General features: G+C 40.9%; 1 protein-coding gene across 1 annotated transcript; it reads right to left on the bottom strand.

Moving 5' to 3' along the window:
- Positions 1–3,726: 3,726 nt before the first annotated feature.
- Positions 3,727–6,451, bottom strand: GPR85 (G protein-coupled receptor 85; the record flags this gene model as incomplete). Its single annotated transcript, XM_079785363.1, has 2 exons — positions 6,432–6,451; positions 3,727–5,006 (listed from the first exon to the last, which is right to left on the bottom strand). Exon 2 carries the CDS (start codon positions 4,837–4,839, stop codon positions 3,727–3,729), a length of 1,113 nt encoding a protein of 370 aa, XP_079641489.1. The 5' UTR covers positions 4,840–5,006; positions 6,432–6,451.
- Positions 6,452–16,001: the final 9,550 nt, after the last annotated feature.

The raw sequence follows: 16,001 nt of genomic DNA, 5'->3' as shown, positions 1-16,001 counted from the left end.
TCATTTTAATCAAAAGGACTTGAGCAAGCTAATGGAGATCATCCCTTTGGCAAAAGGAGATGATATAAAAGCTCCTTCTAAAAAAACACCCCAAAAAACAAATATCCTTAACCAGATCTTATTTATATAATTCTTTTATAAAATTAAAGCCTGTTATACTGCAGCATAAGGCCAAAAAATTAGCCCCCCCCCCAAATATTTTCTCCATTGCTTCAGTTCTCAATATCCCTTTAATGTATTTGACTGTTTACTTGTAACTGATGGCAAAAATGTAATCCTATCATTTACAAATAATATCTTCGTTTTAACCATTATATAGACTAATTAGGAACTTGTGCTTCAAAATTAAGCAATTATATCATTTCAATGTGGTTTTAAAAAAGTTTCTGAGGGGATTGGGAAAGTCACAGAATGCTAGCATGCTCCGAGTTGAGAACAATAAAAATGTCAGCAATAAACCGTTATCTTAGTAGAACCTGCAATTTCCATTCAAAACATTTGTAAGAGAATATTCACAGACATGAAAGTGATGTATTTTGCATAGAAAAACAAACTCATAAGATTTTGGAATCATAAATAACCCTAATTCTGATAACCATCTACCTAAATTAATGTGTTTAGCCAACATTTGAAACATTACCATTTATCATCTTATCTTCTTTCTTTTTTTTTATATGAAACTAATATAAGCTGGATCTTTTCTGTTTGTCTTACTAACAATACAGTCTACAATGCTGGTGGAATAAAGTAAAAAAATGATACAAGGTATAAATGTATCTAATGGTGAATACATATAAGTGAGTATTTTTGGTTCTGCTTGCAAGGGTCCTACAGTAACACCTGTTGCAACACAACTCCCTTACATGGCTGAGAAGGACTAGTCTCTACAGTGATAAATATGTTTAATTGTATTTGAATTTTGGAGGCCAAACAAACTTTTCAGCTAATAGATTAGGTAATTTGGTTGTATATCTCCAATAAGGGGCAATAGAAGGAGTGGCATACTTAAATAATAAAGATATGTGCCATTTCATAGGTAATTATCATCTTTGCTTGAGCACCAGGGGAGGCTCCTGGGGGTGGGCATCTTAGTGCCTTCCTTTACCCAGGCATTCACAAGCTAACTTGCAGGAAGCTATAAAAATGGATGAAAAGACACCTCCAGGTTTCTTGAAGGGCCTGAAATATCCCTCATATGGAAGTGGACAGTCAAGACATGGAGGAACTTTAACTCCCGCTTCTTTTGTTATTTTGTGTATGGCATTAATAACACAGGAATTCAGGATTCCAAAATACAACATGGCGACTGGTCTCTCTCTGTCCTCAAGATCCCTGCTGAATTTTCTACCAGTTGCTCTCTATAAATATAATCATTGTAATGTTTCTACTGTAATTTTTTTTAAGTTGGGCACATAATGTTTCCAGAGTATCTTTTGATAACATTTCCTTTATTGTAGTATATTGGATAATGATTTTAGTAGCAATAAGGGGACTTTATTGCTAGATTCAACCCAGTGTTGTACATTAGACTGTTTCAGATCCAATCAACTTTGGTATAAAGTAAAAATGAGGTCTAACAGAGTCCTCACTAAATCACAGCTTCCGCTGTCCAGACTGAATAGTATATACATCACTGAGACATTTCATTTATTTTTCCTTATTTATATTTATATTCTTTTTACAGATATGCTGCAGCAATAAAAATTCTGTTCCATTATTCCTAAACTTATTTTTTAAGTACAAAAACCCCCAAACAAATAAAAAACAATGAAAAACAATAACAGTTTATCTGGTTTTGTCATAACATTATTCATTGTAAACCATTCTTCTTACAAGTTAATATTTAGAATCCCAAATTTCTACTCTGCCACAAATTAAAACGTGATATTTATATGAAAATTCTGAATTAACCAACTACACAGGTATGTCTCTAAATGTTACTGGCTTATAAAAATAAAGAGAAAGATAATTATAATAAGCTATCAAATAATGCTTTTACAGATAATATAATTTGTTGGTATATCAGCTTTATGCTCCCTATCATTCATGCATTTCCATTTCTAAATTATAATAAGCAATAAAAATTTTAAAAAAACATATTAAAGCTAGTCTTCCTAGTTTGTGCTTACTTTCCAGGCCCAAAAATTTTTTACTTGTCAAAAACTGCAAAACTTATTCCAAGAAAATAACAGGCTACACAGTTAAGTTTTGGCAAATGCAACTTTATATTGAAATTCACACATCTGTATTTTAAAGAATGAGACTCACAGACTCTAATATATTTCTAAAATACCAGAAATCATATTAAAGCTTTCACAAGTTAAATCTGAAATAATTTAAATGACAAATACACTGAATGTGCAGAAAGTATAAACAAGACTGTGCCCTCTGTAGAATAAACTTCACAAATTGTGCAGGATGTCATACTAAGGCTGTGGTATCCCCTTGACAGCTGACTTAAAATATAAACACACATCAACTTCCTGCTTCTTAGAACATACTAGAATGAGTAGCACAATCTCAGTATTCCAATAATGTGCACCTTAATTTTTAAACCACGTGAGGAAAAAGGAGAGTATTAATACTCTTCCATGTACTTTCAAATGCATGATCATGACCAGTTATTGATTTGATTTCCCTTGACTATTTGCTCCAATAATAAATAAAATGAAAGATATTAGATAACTCTTCAAGGCAACATATGTTTATTCTGACTTATTAGAACAGCTCAATTGTACCATCAATGTTGCCTTCCAGGCCAAATAAAAGTGAATTGGGAAAATTTTGTACCAAATCAACAAAAATCAAATAATACAGTCCAATGCTAGCAATTTAACGAGTAGGTAAGTAAAGTGGTATTTAGTAATAGTAATGTATTAATTTTTAAAAAGTAGATTCTAGCTCCAACTGGTGTGGCTCAGCAGTTGAGTGTCGATCCAGGAATCAAGTGGTCAGCAGTTTGATTCCTGTTCAGGGCACATGCCTAGATTGTGGCTCAATCCTCAGTAGGGGGTGTGAGGACACAGCCCATCAATTATGTTTCTCTCTCATCAGTGTTTCTATCTTTCTATCCCTCCCTCTTCCTCTCTCTGTAAAAATCAATAAAAACACTTTTTTTTTTAAAGTAAACTCTAATTGGAACCAATACACTGCTTTGGAATGATCCTCCAAATGTACAAGGCGATTTTTAAAAAATGTCACAATCCAATAATTCATGGTATATCTTTAGTGGGTTATGGTACTTAAGTCCCCAAGTATTTTAGTATTTGCAAAACAATAATAGTATGAAATGTTTTAAACTCTTCAAACTTCTAAAATTAGTTTTTATCAACATATTTACCTCAAGTCAACTTAACTTATTAAGATGTCCAATGCTAGTTTTTTTTTTTTGAAATGTTTTTTTTCATAAGTAGTGATATACACAGCATTTAGCACTGATACTTAGCACCTGCTAATTTCATTACCTAGTTTTCAACCACATAAAGAAACTTAGGGCAGTGGTTCAGTCCTTTCTTAATTTCAAACCTCCATGGGCAGTCAGCAGGATCACTCTGAGATTTAAAATAGGATTATAGGTGAACAATTGCAAAGACTGCAGAAAGTCCCCCAAATCCTTACAACCACTAATCCCATTCTTGATTTTCTTCTCAAGATATGGCTACAGGCCACAATTGCTTAACAGAGAAGGTCAGTGTTTCAGAAGGCTAAAGATTTACAGATGCTCCTTCATATAACACAGTAAGGTTCCCTTGGTAACCTGGATTTTCTGCAGTAAAGAAGGGTTGTGCTGAAACAGCGTCTCAGCTCCCTGTTGGAGAAAATGCAGACAAAAGGATTGATTCCTGCTTGGGCAAAACTCATCCAGACAGCAGCTGTTAGAAATCCTCCCGGTACCACAGGCCCCCTTGCAAAAACTCTCCAATAGCAGGCTACCAGGTAGGGGCCCCACAAGGTTAGGAAGAGAAAAGTCATTATGTAGAACATTCTGCTGATCCTCTTTTCCATTTTGAATTCATCTAAGACCAACAGCCTTCTTCTGCTCGTGGGGTTCGCATTTTGCCTGATGCCCAGCAAGGTAGGTGGGGTGGGGCCCCTTCCAAATCCCGACAGCCAATTGGCAGCTGCCTGGCCACTGGCTCCAGGGCCATGGAAAGTCCAGTTCTGGCTTACTGCTGCTACGAACTGAACTGGCTTCATTTTCCTTCGATCGTGGACAAAAAATATCAGCTTGAGGTAGACAAGCTGTGTGGCTAGGAGGATGAGCGCAAGGAGCAACATAAATCCTAAGGAATCGTTGGCCCTGAAGGAGCGGTGTTGGAAGGTGCATTGATCTTCCTCCCTAATGAATGAGTAAGTGCCCACATCTAAAACTGGGGGAAACGCCATGGCCACAGACAGAGTCCACACCATGCAGATCACAGCCAGGCACGTCCAGAAAGTCAGCCTCTTTGTATAAAAGCGATGATGGGCGATAGCTAAGTATCTGGTGACACTGATGCAGAAGAGCATGAAAGCAGTGTGGAAACAGGACAAAACCCCCAGAAAGGCAATCACTTTACAAGTCAGAGTCCCATAGGTCCAGGTAGAGCCATTTTTGACAGAGTTGAATACAAATGGAAAACAAATTGCAGATCTGAGGACATCAGAACAGCCAAGGTCCAACAGGAAGTAGTAAGGTGCTCTATGCAAGGTCTTATCTTTCACCAGCAAAATGGAAATCAGAAGGTTGCCCACCACACTGACTCCTATTATGAAACCCAAGGAAGTCAGTTTCAGAAAGGCTGTTAGAGGAGAGAGATTTTGCAAAATGTTGTCAGCTGCATGGCTATAGTTCGCCATAGATGGATGGAGGATAAAGATACAGCCTTAGTCAAGTCTCATGATCTAGATAGAACAAGGAAAAGACAGATCCATACATTTTACTGAAAATGTAATCCACAAAGAGAATCGATCCAATCTGCTGTCATGCTTCCTCTTTTCTTCCATTTGATTTGCCATCAGAATATCTAGGGGAAAAAAGAGCTATCAGGTATTAAGTTAACAAGCAATGAATGATGTCAGGCAGTGCTAACATAAAGCTGTTGATTTATGGGAAGTAAATAAAGTTTTAATTTTGAATATTATTATTTGCCTTAATATTTTTGCTTGAGAGTTCAGACAGTTGGCTTGCTTAGTTTTCCAAGCTAGATAAACTTAAAAATGTTCCTCTTTTGGAGAACATACTTTTTTTAGGTACCTTTAGGACAAAAGGGATAATGTTCCACAATCATAAAATACGCCACTCTAGGAATTAGTCACTAGTGTTGCAATGGAATCTACAAGATTGATAATAGAAGACAGGGAGGAGACTACATTTATTTGAGGTCTATTAGTATCTGTCAGTATTTTACAGGCAACTCCCCTGTAGATATGGATCCAAAGAACCATTGCAAAATATTTGTCTTTTAACTTACGTGTCACTATTCATGCTGAATATTATAAGTGTATTTGCTGATTCTTTAGAGTATAATTTCAACATTAGATTTCTAAATTAATAGGAAATTATCCCAGGATTTGATGTGATTTAATCTTTTGTTTCCCCACTCCCACCCCACCCCATTTTTTTGGCAAATCTTTTCTCTTTTAAGCACACATGATTATTAAAAATGGTTAATGCAAATACTGGCCAGGAAAATACACCCAGAGGAATAATGGACTTCCATTTGTAAATCTTGGATGCCTGGATTCAAATAAATTTAACACGAACCTGTATTTCCTGATCAGTTAAGCCTTTCCATTTACACTGATCATCTTAGTTGCAAATCGAAAGTGGCTTCATTTAAAAAAAAAAATGCACATTTTCTTCTAGGTGCCTGGGAATCACACCGGGAAAATCGGCTTCCTCTGTTATTTCCACTAAGCATATTTCCTTTGCCACTTTTCACTTGCTCGGAATATGTTGATGGTAACCCAGGCAAAACTGCTTCGATGGTTTTAATTTCCCCACTGGTACGTCCCCGGGTAAATACCGATCTCATCATGCAACATTACGAAACCTGAAATCCGCCACCCCTGGATTTATAATGGGGGGAGGAGGAGGAGGGGAGAGACATGCATTACATACGCGAAGATGGTGCGAGAAGATTGTTTCTGTGCTGCAAGGGAACTGTTTCCGGCGGCTCGCAGGCTGGTAGTCCTCAGTCTTGCAACGCTTTCCAAAAATGGAGCTTTGAATAAGCCCTACTGAAGATGCATTGTCTGAATGCACCTCCATCATGTAGTTTATTGTTTTAAAAAAAAAAAAACCCAACACACACAAAAAACCCAAACCAAAACAAAACAAAAAAACCTTCCACCTGGGGGGAAGGGGGAGCGCTTTCCTGGTGAACCTGCAGTTTCACCGACACGGATCCCTCCTCCCCACAAACTTAACCAAGAGTATGGCCTCCTACCTGTTGGTGTTGGGTATCCCGACAGACTATAGCTTCTTCTTTCTATAAATTGCTGATTATTTTTTATTTTTTATTTTTTTGGCCTTAGTGCTTTGACTGAGCATCCAGGCAGGGCTCGGCGGCGCCTGCGCGCTGAGCCTCCACGAGTTCCAGCCGCGTCCTCCCTGGCGCAGCGGACGGCCGCGCTCGGCGGCGCAGGGCAGGGGCTGGGGGCCTCGGGGCGGACGCGAGCACCGACCCGCTCCCAGGACCGGCCACGTTGGCTGCATGTCCTGTCCCGCTGAGCTGGCAAAATTAGGCTTTTGTATCCTCGTGGTGGCTTCTGAACTTGACCCGTCCCCGCATTTGAAGTGGGGAGCGGAGAGGCCGGCTGGGGACCGCAGGCCCGGCCCCCCTTCGGGCAGCGCCCGAGCAGCCACCTGCCCGGGGCGCCCGCCCCGCCCCTCCCCTCCCCGGACCCTCGCCTCCCGCGAACCTTTCCCTCCTGTCTCTTTCCGAGCGGTCCAAAGCCGTGCCGCTGGCCTTTGAATTTGCAAGTTACGGGGGTGGGGGAGGGCAATAAATCTACAAAAAAATTTAAATGACTATTCCTCGCCTTTCCCCCTAAGGAGCAAACAGGCTTCCTTTGCCTTCTCGCAAGCACGATTTACCAATAGGTTGGTAATGTCAAAGCACTTGTGTGTGTCCCCCTTTGTTATTCCTGAAGAAAGGTACCAGGAATACAACGAATACGTAAAACTCACACCCGTCCCAAAGGCCCAAGGAAACCACGGCACACCACCTGGCCTGACACCGGGGCGCTTTAGGGAGGCCTCTAGAATCCTGCATTTCCTCAGGTTACCATTTCGGAAGAATTTTGTTGGTGGGGGTAATAGGAGATTCTAAACAACTCCCCACTTGCTTTCATTCATTCCCAATGTAAAACGTCTGTTTCTCACCCATGCTTATCGCTTTGTAATAATCTGTTAATGACACAGGAAAAAAATAAAGATCTTTACAGTAATAATTTGAGGTCCGAACAGCAATAAAATACCTCATTGTAGGGTGGTGAGAATGTGACGTTCAGGGAAACTTAAGCCAATCAGAATACAGATAACATGGTTTAATTTACATATTGTATTTCTATTGGCTATGTCAAGATAAAGCTTTCCCTGTTTAAAGCTTAAAAATACATACTTCACTGTCATGATGTCACATTCATTACACAAAGCCCTATGTTGGTAATACTGAAATGATTACATTTTCCTAATTTGTTTTCGGATGTCCTAAATTCATTTTTTTAAAAAGATAATGATCTTTTTTTTATTTTTATTGATTTTTTACAGAGAGGAAGAGAGAGGGATAGAGAGTTAGAAACATCGATCAGCTGCCTCTTGCACACCCCCTACTGGGGATGTGCCCGCAACCAAGGTACATGCCCTTGACCGGAATCGAACCTGGGACCCTTGAGTCCGCAGGCCGACACTCTATCCACTGAGCCAAACCGGTTTCGGCGATAATGATCTTTTTAAAAATAAAACATATATGCCCTAATCCTTTTGGCTCAGTGGATAGAGTGTCGGCCTGCGGACTGAGGGGTCCCCAGTTCGATTCCGGTCAAGGGCATGTGCCTTGGTTGCAGGCACATCCCCAGTAGGGGGTGTGCAGGAGGCAGCTGATCGATGTTTCTAACTCTCTATCTCTCTCCCTTCCTCTCTGTAAACAAACAAACAAAAAAGTCAATATAATATATTTAAAAAATAATAAAATTATATATATATATATATATATATATATATATATATCCTAACTATGACATTCCTTTAATCTAGAAAAATCAACCCTACAGTAGTAACTTGAGAACATTTCCATTTAAGTGAAACACTACTTTTTTTGCGAAACAAATTCAGAAGAAATCAAAACCATATGATGGCTTACAATTTCTATGTGAAATGTCAAATTAGTTTGTTTTAATCCTGACATGAAGATATGTTTTTATTGATTTTAGAGAGGGGAAGGGAGAGAGAGAAAAACATCAATGTGAGAGAGAAACATCGATAGGTTACCTCCTGTTCACGCCCTGACTCTTTGGTGTAGGGACAGGGCTTCAACCGCCGGAGCCACCTAGCCAGGACTCAAATTCATTTTTATGCAACTAAAAATAAATTCAATTTGTGTGTGTGCGTGTGTTTTTTACTTCCCAATTAATGCCTCAATGTACTTTGCAAAAAGTTATTTCCTGAGGCTTTTATTTTAATTCTCATCCAAAGGCCTATATATTGATTTTAGAGAGAGAGGAAGGGAGACAGAAAGAGAATTGTGAAACATCAATCGGATGCGCCCCACCCCAAGGTTGAACCCAAAACCTAGGCATATGTCCTGACCAGGAATTGAACCAGCAACCCTTCAGTGCATGGGAAGATGTTCCAACCAACTGAGCCATGAGGCCAGGGCCTGAGTTTTTACAGTTCAAAAATCCATAGAGTAAAAACAAACACAAAGAAATTCTGAATATTCACGATTGGCCTCATCCTACGTTGCATGGATTAGGGAAAGATTACTTAAAAGTAAATTAAAAGGTGAATGCCCTGAGATAGAGAGTTAGAAACATCGATCATATCTACAGCTCAGGGTATATTAAGGCTATAATTTTCCTTTGCAAATGAGTACAGTTACATCTACTAGTTACTCAGTTTCTCCAGCTATTACATGAGAATGGCCTCTTTTTTTTTTTTTTTTTTTTCCTCACTAAGGGATTCAGGAAATTAATGCGATAGTTTCCAGTTAGTTCATTAACTCTATTGGAGAAGATATTAAAGTCTACACCTTCCACCAACAGGGGTTTTAAAAAATGGACTTAATAACTGACAAAACTTTCATATCATCTACTAGTACTCAAATGTAAAGTTATTGTTTCAATGTGTTATAACATTGTTTGATCTTAGCTAATTTCTTTTTTTATTCCTTATATCATCAAACCTAGAAAATTTATGTTGAGAGTAGAAGGACTAAGCAAACAACAGCAAAATATTATATCCACTCTGGGTTTGAAGGATTCTAAATGTTTTCAAGTTCTGGGCATATTACATTTACTACATTGATCATTGGATTAGGAAATCTGATATAATTTGCTTAATTTGGTTCTTATAATAATATATATAATTTTATTTAATACAGCAATTATCTTCTTTTCAAAATTATTAGGACAATTCAGATTTTTGCCAAGTGATGCTCAGTTTCTTGAAGGTCAAATGCAGTATTTTGGTTCTATGCATTGTTTATGTGAAAATGTGTGTCAGGTTGTAAATAATTCTTGGCAAATACAGAGATTGATAGTCTAAGATAAAACGTTCTAAGAAATAATTTTTTAATCATTTACTTAAAGTGCCATCTCTCCCACTTAAAACTTGTCATTAAATCTTTAAAAACATGTGTCTTTAGTATTCTCAATTCTTACTAAAATCTAAAACTATATCTGAAAAAGAGACTTAAACATTTTCTGAAAGCTATCTTGTTAAGAAAGCCTCCCATTGGGGACTTTTTCAGAAAAACGTTTTAATTTTTATTGAGTTTATTGGGTAACCTTGGTTAATAAAATTATACTATAGCTTTCAGATATACAATTCTATTATACATCATCTGTATATTGTATTGTGTGGTGTTCACCACCCCAAATCAAGTCTCTTTCCATCACCATTTAATCCCACCCCTTAATTTCTTCTAAATCCACATACCCCTTTTCTTCTGGTAATCACCAAACTATTCTCTGTGTCTATCAGGTTTTGTTCTTCTTTGCTTAATCCCTTCATCTTTTTTTCATCCAGTCCCTCAAATCCCCTCCCCTCTGACACCTGTCAGTTTGTTCCCTGTATCTGTGAGTCTATTTTTGTTTTGCTCTTAGATTCCACATATAAGTGAAATCATATAGTACTTGTATTTCAGCAACTGGCTTATTTCACTTAGCATAGTACTTCCCAGGTCCAACCATGCAGTCACAAAGAGTAAGATGTCCTTCTTTTTTTATAGCCGATTAGGATTCTGTTGTGTAGATGTACCACAGTTTCTTTATCCACTCATTTACTAATGGGCACTTGGGCTACTTGCAAATTTTGGCTATTGTAAATAATGCTGCAGTGAACATAGGGGTGCATATATTCTTTTGTATTAGTGTTTTGGATTTCTTTGGATAAATTCCTAAGAGTGAAATTGCTGGGCCATAGGCAGTTCTATTTTTAATTTTTTGAGGAAATTTCATACTGTTTTCCACACTGCCTGCACCAATCTGCATTCCTAACAAACAACGATGCACAAAGGTTCCCATTTTAACCTGATCTCTGCCAACACTTGTTATTTGTTAATTTATTGATGACTAGAGGCCTGGTGCATGAAATTCATGCACGTGAGTTGGGGTGGTCCCTCAGCCAGTCTTGTGCCCTCTCGCAGTCCAGGAGCCCTCGGGGGATGTCCGACTGATGGCTTACGCCCGGGCCTAAGCCATCAGTCGGACATCCTTAGCACTGCCATGGAGGTGGGAGAGGCTCCCACCACCACTGCTGCGCTCGCCAGCCGTGAGCGTACTGACCACCAGGGGGATGCTCCTGTGTTGAGCAGGATCGGGCCGAAACTGGCTCTCCAACATCCCCCGAGGGGTCCCTGATTGGGTGAGGGTGCAGGCCAGGCCAAGGGACCCCATTGGTGCATGATTGGGGCTGGGGAGGGATTTGGGAGGTTGGCCAGCCAGGGAGGGTCCTCAGGAGGGCTCCAGGGCATGTCCGGCCCGTCTCGCTCAGTCCCGATTGGCCGGACCCCACCAGCAAACTAATCTACCGGTCAGAGCATCTGCCCCCCGATGGTCAGTGCACATTATAGCAACTGGTCAACCGGTCGACTGTCTGCCCCCTGGTGGTCAAGTGCATGTCATAGTGAGTGGTTGAGCAACCTTAGCATATCATTAGCATATTACACTTTGACTAGTTGAACGAACCACTGGACAACTGGACACTTAGCATATTAGGCTTTTATTACATAGGACTAGAGGCCTGGTGCAAGCAATTCGTGCACCCGGGGGGGAGGTCCCTCAGCCAGCCTGCACCCTTTTACAGTCTGGGAGCCCTCAGGGGATGTCCGACTGCTGGCTTACGCCTGGGCCTAAGCCAGCAGTTGGACATCCTTAGTGCTGCCACAGAGGCGGGAGAGGCTCCCGCCACCACCGCTGCGCTCGCCAGCCATGAGCCTGGCTTCTGGCTGAACGGCGCTCCCCCTGTGGGAGCACACTGACCACCAGGGAGCAGCTCCTGTGTTGAGTGTATTCCCCCTGGTAGTCAGTGCGCATCATAGTGACCAGTAGTTCTGCTGTTTGGTCAATTTGCATATTAGCCTCTTATGCCTGCAAGATCGGGCCGAAACCAGCTCTCTGACATCCCCCAAGGGGTCCCAGATTGTGAGAGGACACAGGCCAGGCCAAGGGACCCCACTGGTGCATGATCAGGGCCTGGTAGGGACCCAGGAGATTGGCCAGCCAGGGAGGGACCGTGGCAGGGCTCTAGGGCTCAGTCCCGATCGACCGGACCCCAGCAGCAAGCTAACCTACTGGTCAGAGCATCTGCCCCCTGGTGGTCAGTGCACATCATAGTGACTGGTCGACCTGAGGACTGTCTGCTCCCTAGTGGTCAGTGCCATAGCGAGCAATTAAGCATATCCTTAGCATATTATGCTTTGATTGGTTGAACAGATGACTGGATGACTGGACACTTAACATATTAGGCTTTAATTATATAGGATAGCCATTCAGACAGGTATGGGGGATGATATCTCATTGTGGTTTTACTTTGCATTTCTTTAATAATTAGAGGCTGGCTGAAACCGGTTTGGCTCATTGGATAGAGCGTCGGCCTGCGGACTGAGGGGTCCCGGGTTCGATTCCGGTCAAGGGCATGTACCTTGGTTGCGGGCACATCCCCAGTGGGGGGTGTGCAGGAGGCAGCTGATCGATATTTCTCTCTCATCGATGTTTCTGGCTCTCTATCCCTCTCCCTTCCTCTCTGTAAAAAATCAATAAAATATATTTTTTTAAAAAAGAAAAAAAATAATTAGAGGCTGAGAATTTTTTCATATATCTATTGACCAGCTGTATGTTCTCTTTGGAGAAATGTCTATTCAGATGCAAATTTTAAAATTGGATTTTTGTTGTTGTTGTTGTTGTTGTTGGTGGTGGTGGTGGTGGTGTGTGTGTGTGTGTGTGTGTGTGTGTGTGTGTTGAGTTATATAAGTTTTTATAAATTTTGGATATTAACCCCTTATCAGATGTCTCATTGGCAAATATGTTCTCCCATTTGGTGGGTAGCTTTTTCATTTTGTTGATGGTTTCCTTTGCTGTGCAAAAGCCTTTTAGTTTGTTGTAGTGCCATTTGTTTATTTTTTCTTTTGTTTTCCTTGCTCTAAGAGAAATATAAAATATTACTATGAGAAATGTCTGAGATTTTTATAATGTGTTCTAGGATTTTTATAATTTCGAGACTTACATTTAAGTCTTTAATCCAGTTTGAATATATTTTTCTGTATGGTGTAAGAAGGTGGTTTAGTTTTTTTTTTTTGTTTTTTTTTTATGCATCTGTTCAATTTTCTCAACACATTTACTGAATAGACTCTTTTCACCCCATTGTATGTTCTTGTCTCTTTTGTCAAATATTAATTGACTGTTGTTGTCCCTTGTTTGGGCGTCATAATGCCAGGGTTCTTTTCACAGCCTTCCAGGGTTAGGTCCCTGTTCGGGCACCATAAATGTTGGTGCCCCACATTGGGCACCATAATGCCAGGGTTCTTTTCCCAGCCTTACAAAGGGTTCAGCATTCTGGAGAAAGGGGCTGCGCATAGATGATTAAAGAGTCTGGAGATGAAAGATAATTTTGAAAGGCATTGGGGGTCAGAGGATCTTCAGCTAAAAGGAACTGAAGACTCTTTCCTTGTCTAGGACCCCGTGCTTTTATTATAACACAATTTGTCCCGAGGCAAGGTGGAAATATACACTTCAAAGGGTAGGGTACAGAAGCATTGTCAGTTTGGGGAATAGCCTACAGCTATTCAGGTGTTTGACCAACAGGAGGCAATAAAATGCCCTGAGCTGTCTGGCAGCAAACGATTATCCTATTCAGGTTTGGAGGATGTGCCGTTTAGCCATTTCCAACAGGTAAACTACATATGTGGCTCACTCTTGTTGAGCCCACCAAGTCCCATCAACCTTTTGATGGAACTCTTGTAATTATTACATGCTGGAATTGGTTCTCGGCAATTGACCATAAAGGTGTGGGTTTATTTTTGGGCTTCCTATTCTGTCCCATTGATCTATATGTCTGTTTTTATGCCAGCACCATGCTATTTGATTTTTATGGCCTTATAGTATAGTTTGACATCAGGTAGCATGATCCCTCCAACTTTTTTCTTTCTCAAGATCGCTGTGGCTATTTAGGGCCTTCTGTGGTTCCAAATAAATTTTTGAAATATTTTTTTCTAGTTCTGTGCAATATGTCATTGTAGCTTGATAGGAAATGCATTGAATCTATAGATTGCTTTTGATAGTGTGGACATTTTAATGATGTTAATTCTTCCTATCCATAAACACAGTACATGCTTACACTTATTTGTATCTTCCTCCATTTCTTTCTTCAGTGTCTTATAATTTTCCAAGTACAGGTCTTTTACATCTTGGTTAAATTTACTCCAAGGTATTTTTTGATGCAATTGTAAATGGGGTTGTTTTCTTAGTTTCTCTTTCTGATAGTTCATTCTTAGTGTATAAAAATGCAACAAATTGCTGGATATTTATTTGGCATCCTGCTACTTCACTGAATTCATTTATCATTTTTAGTAGATTTTTGGTGGAACCTTTAGGGTTCTCTATACACAGTATCATGTCATCTACAAATAAATGACAGTTTTACCTCTTCCTTTCAAATTTGGATCCTTTTATTTCTTCTTGTCTGATCTCTGTGGCTAGGATTTCCATTACTATGTTGAATTAGAGTGGTGAGAGTGGACATTCCTTTCTTGTTCCTGATCTTAAAGGAAACACTTTTAGTTTTTACCCACTGACTATGATGTTGGCTGTGGGCTTTTGATATATGGCCTTTATTATATTGAAACTAGTGGCCCAGTGCATGAAAATTCATGCACTGGAGGAGAGTCCCTCAGCCCAGCTTGCCCCCTCTCACAGTCCGTGAGCCCTCACGGGCGGGAGGTGACCCGGCGATCAAGGGAAGGTGACGCCCCATCACATCTCAGCTGCTGCCACTGCCAGAAGTGCAAGCCTCAGCCGGCCCTGGTTACCTGAGCCTCGGGCGGCCCTGGGTGGCTGGGCAGCTGACATTGAGGCTTGCCTGCACCTTGGGCGTCGGCTGGATAGCCGATATTCGAGGCTTGCCTGTGCCTTGGGCCTGCCATTGGTGGCCAGGGGGCTGAGGGGACTGGGAGACTCCAGAGGCAGGCACATGGAGCGGCCGGACCCACCTGGGGGTGGGCCAGGCCGTGCCGTGCACCTGCCACCCCGGCGGGGCTGAGGGGACTGGGCACCGCCATCTTGTGGCTGTGGGCGCTGCCATCTTTGAGGGTGTGGCGGTCAATTAGCATATTCCCTCCTTATTGACTGTGGGCACACCATCTTTGTGAGGGTATGGCAGTCAATTAGCATATTCCCTCTTTATTAGATAGGATATGTTCCTTCTATTCCCATGTTGCTGAGATTTTTATTATAAACTAGAGGCCTGGTGCATGAATTCATGCACCAGTGTGGTCCCTCGGCCTGGCCTGTGGGATTGGGCTGAAACTGGCTCTCTGACATCCCCCAAGGGGTCCTGGATTGTGAGAGGGTACAGGTCAGGCTGAGGGACCCCACCGGTGCATGATCGGGGCCAGAGGGTGGGGTGAACGCATGAGGTTGGCCAGCCAGGGAGGGACTGCAGGAGAGCTCCAGGGCCTGCCCCACCCATCTTGCTCAGTCCCAATGGGCCAGACCCCAGCAGCAAGCAAACCTACCAGTCGGAACATCTGGTCAACCAGTCGACTGTCTGTCCCCTGGTGGTCAGTGCACGTCATAGCAAGCAGCTGAGCAGCCTTAGCATATCATTAGCATATTGTGTTTTGATTGGTTGAACGGCCGACCGGTCGACCAGACACTTAGCATTTTAGGCTTTTATTATATAGGATGGGTGCTGGCACTTAGTAAATGCTTTTTCTACATCTATAGATATGATCATGTGATTTTTTTAACGCTTTATATTGTTTATGTGGTGTATCATGTTTATTGATTTGCAGATATTGTACCAACCTGTGTCTCTGGAATAAGTCTCATTTCATCATGTTGTATGATGTTTTGAATGTGTTGATCCAGATTGCTAATATTTGTTGAGTATTTTAGCATCTATGTTCATCAATGAAATTGGCCTATAATATTTTTTCTTTATTTATTTTTATTGGGGGGAGGTAGAAAAAGGAATATAAAAATTTTCTAATTTTATTTATTAATTATTATTATTTTCATCTTTATTGTTCAAAGTGTTACATAGGTTCCTCTTCCCACCCCCACCCCCATTAACCTCT

The sequence above is a fragment of the Cnephaeus nilssonii genome, assembly GCF_951640355.1.
Source record: "Cnephaeus nilssonii genome assembly, chromosome: 12".
NCBI classification, from domain to species: domain Eukaryota; kingdom Metazoa; phylum Chordata; class Mammalia; order Chiroptera; family Vespertilionidae; genus Cnephaeus; species Cnephaeus nilssonii.
The sequence above is the reverse complement of the archived record's forward strand: the minus strand, read 5'-3'. Positions and strand labels throughout refer to the sequence as shown.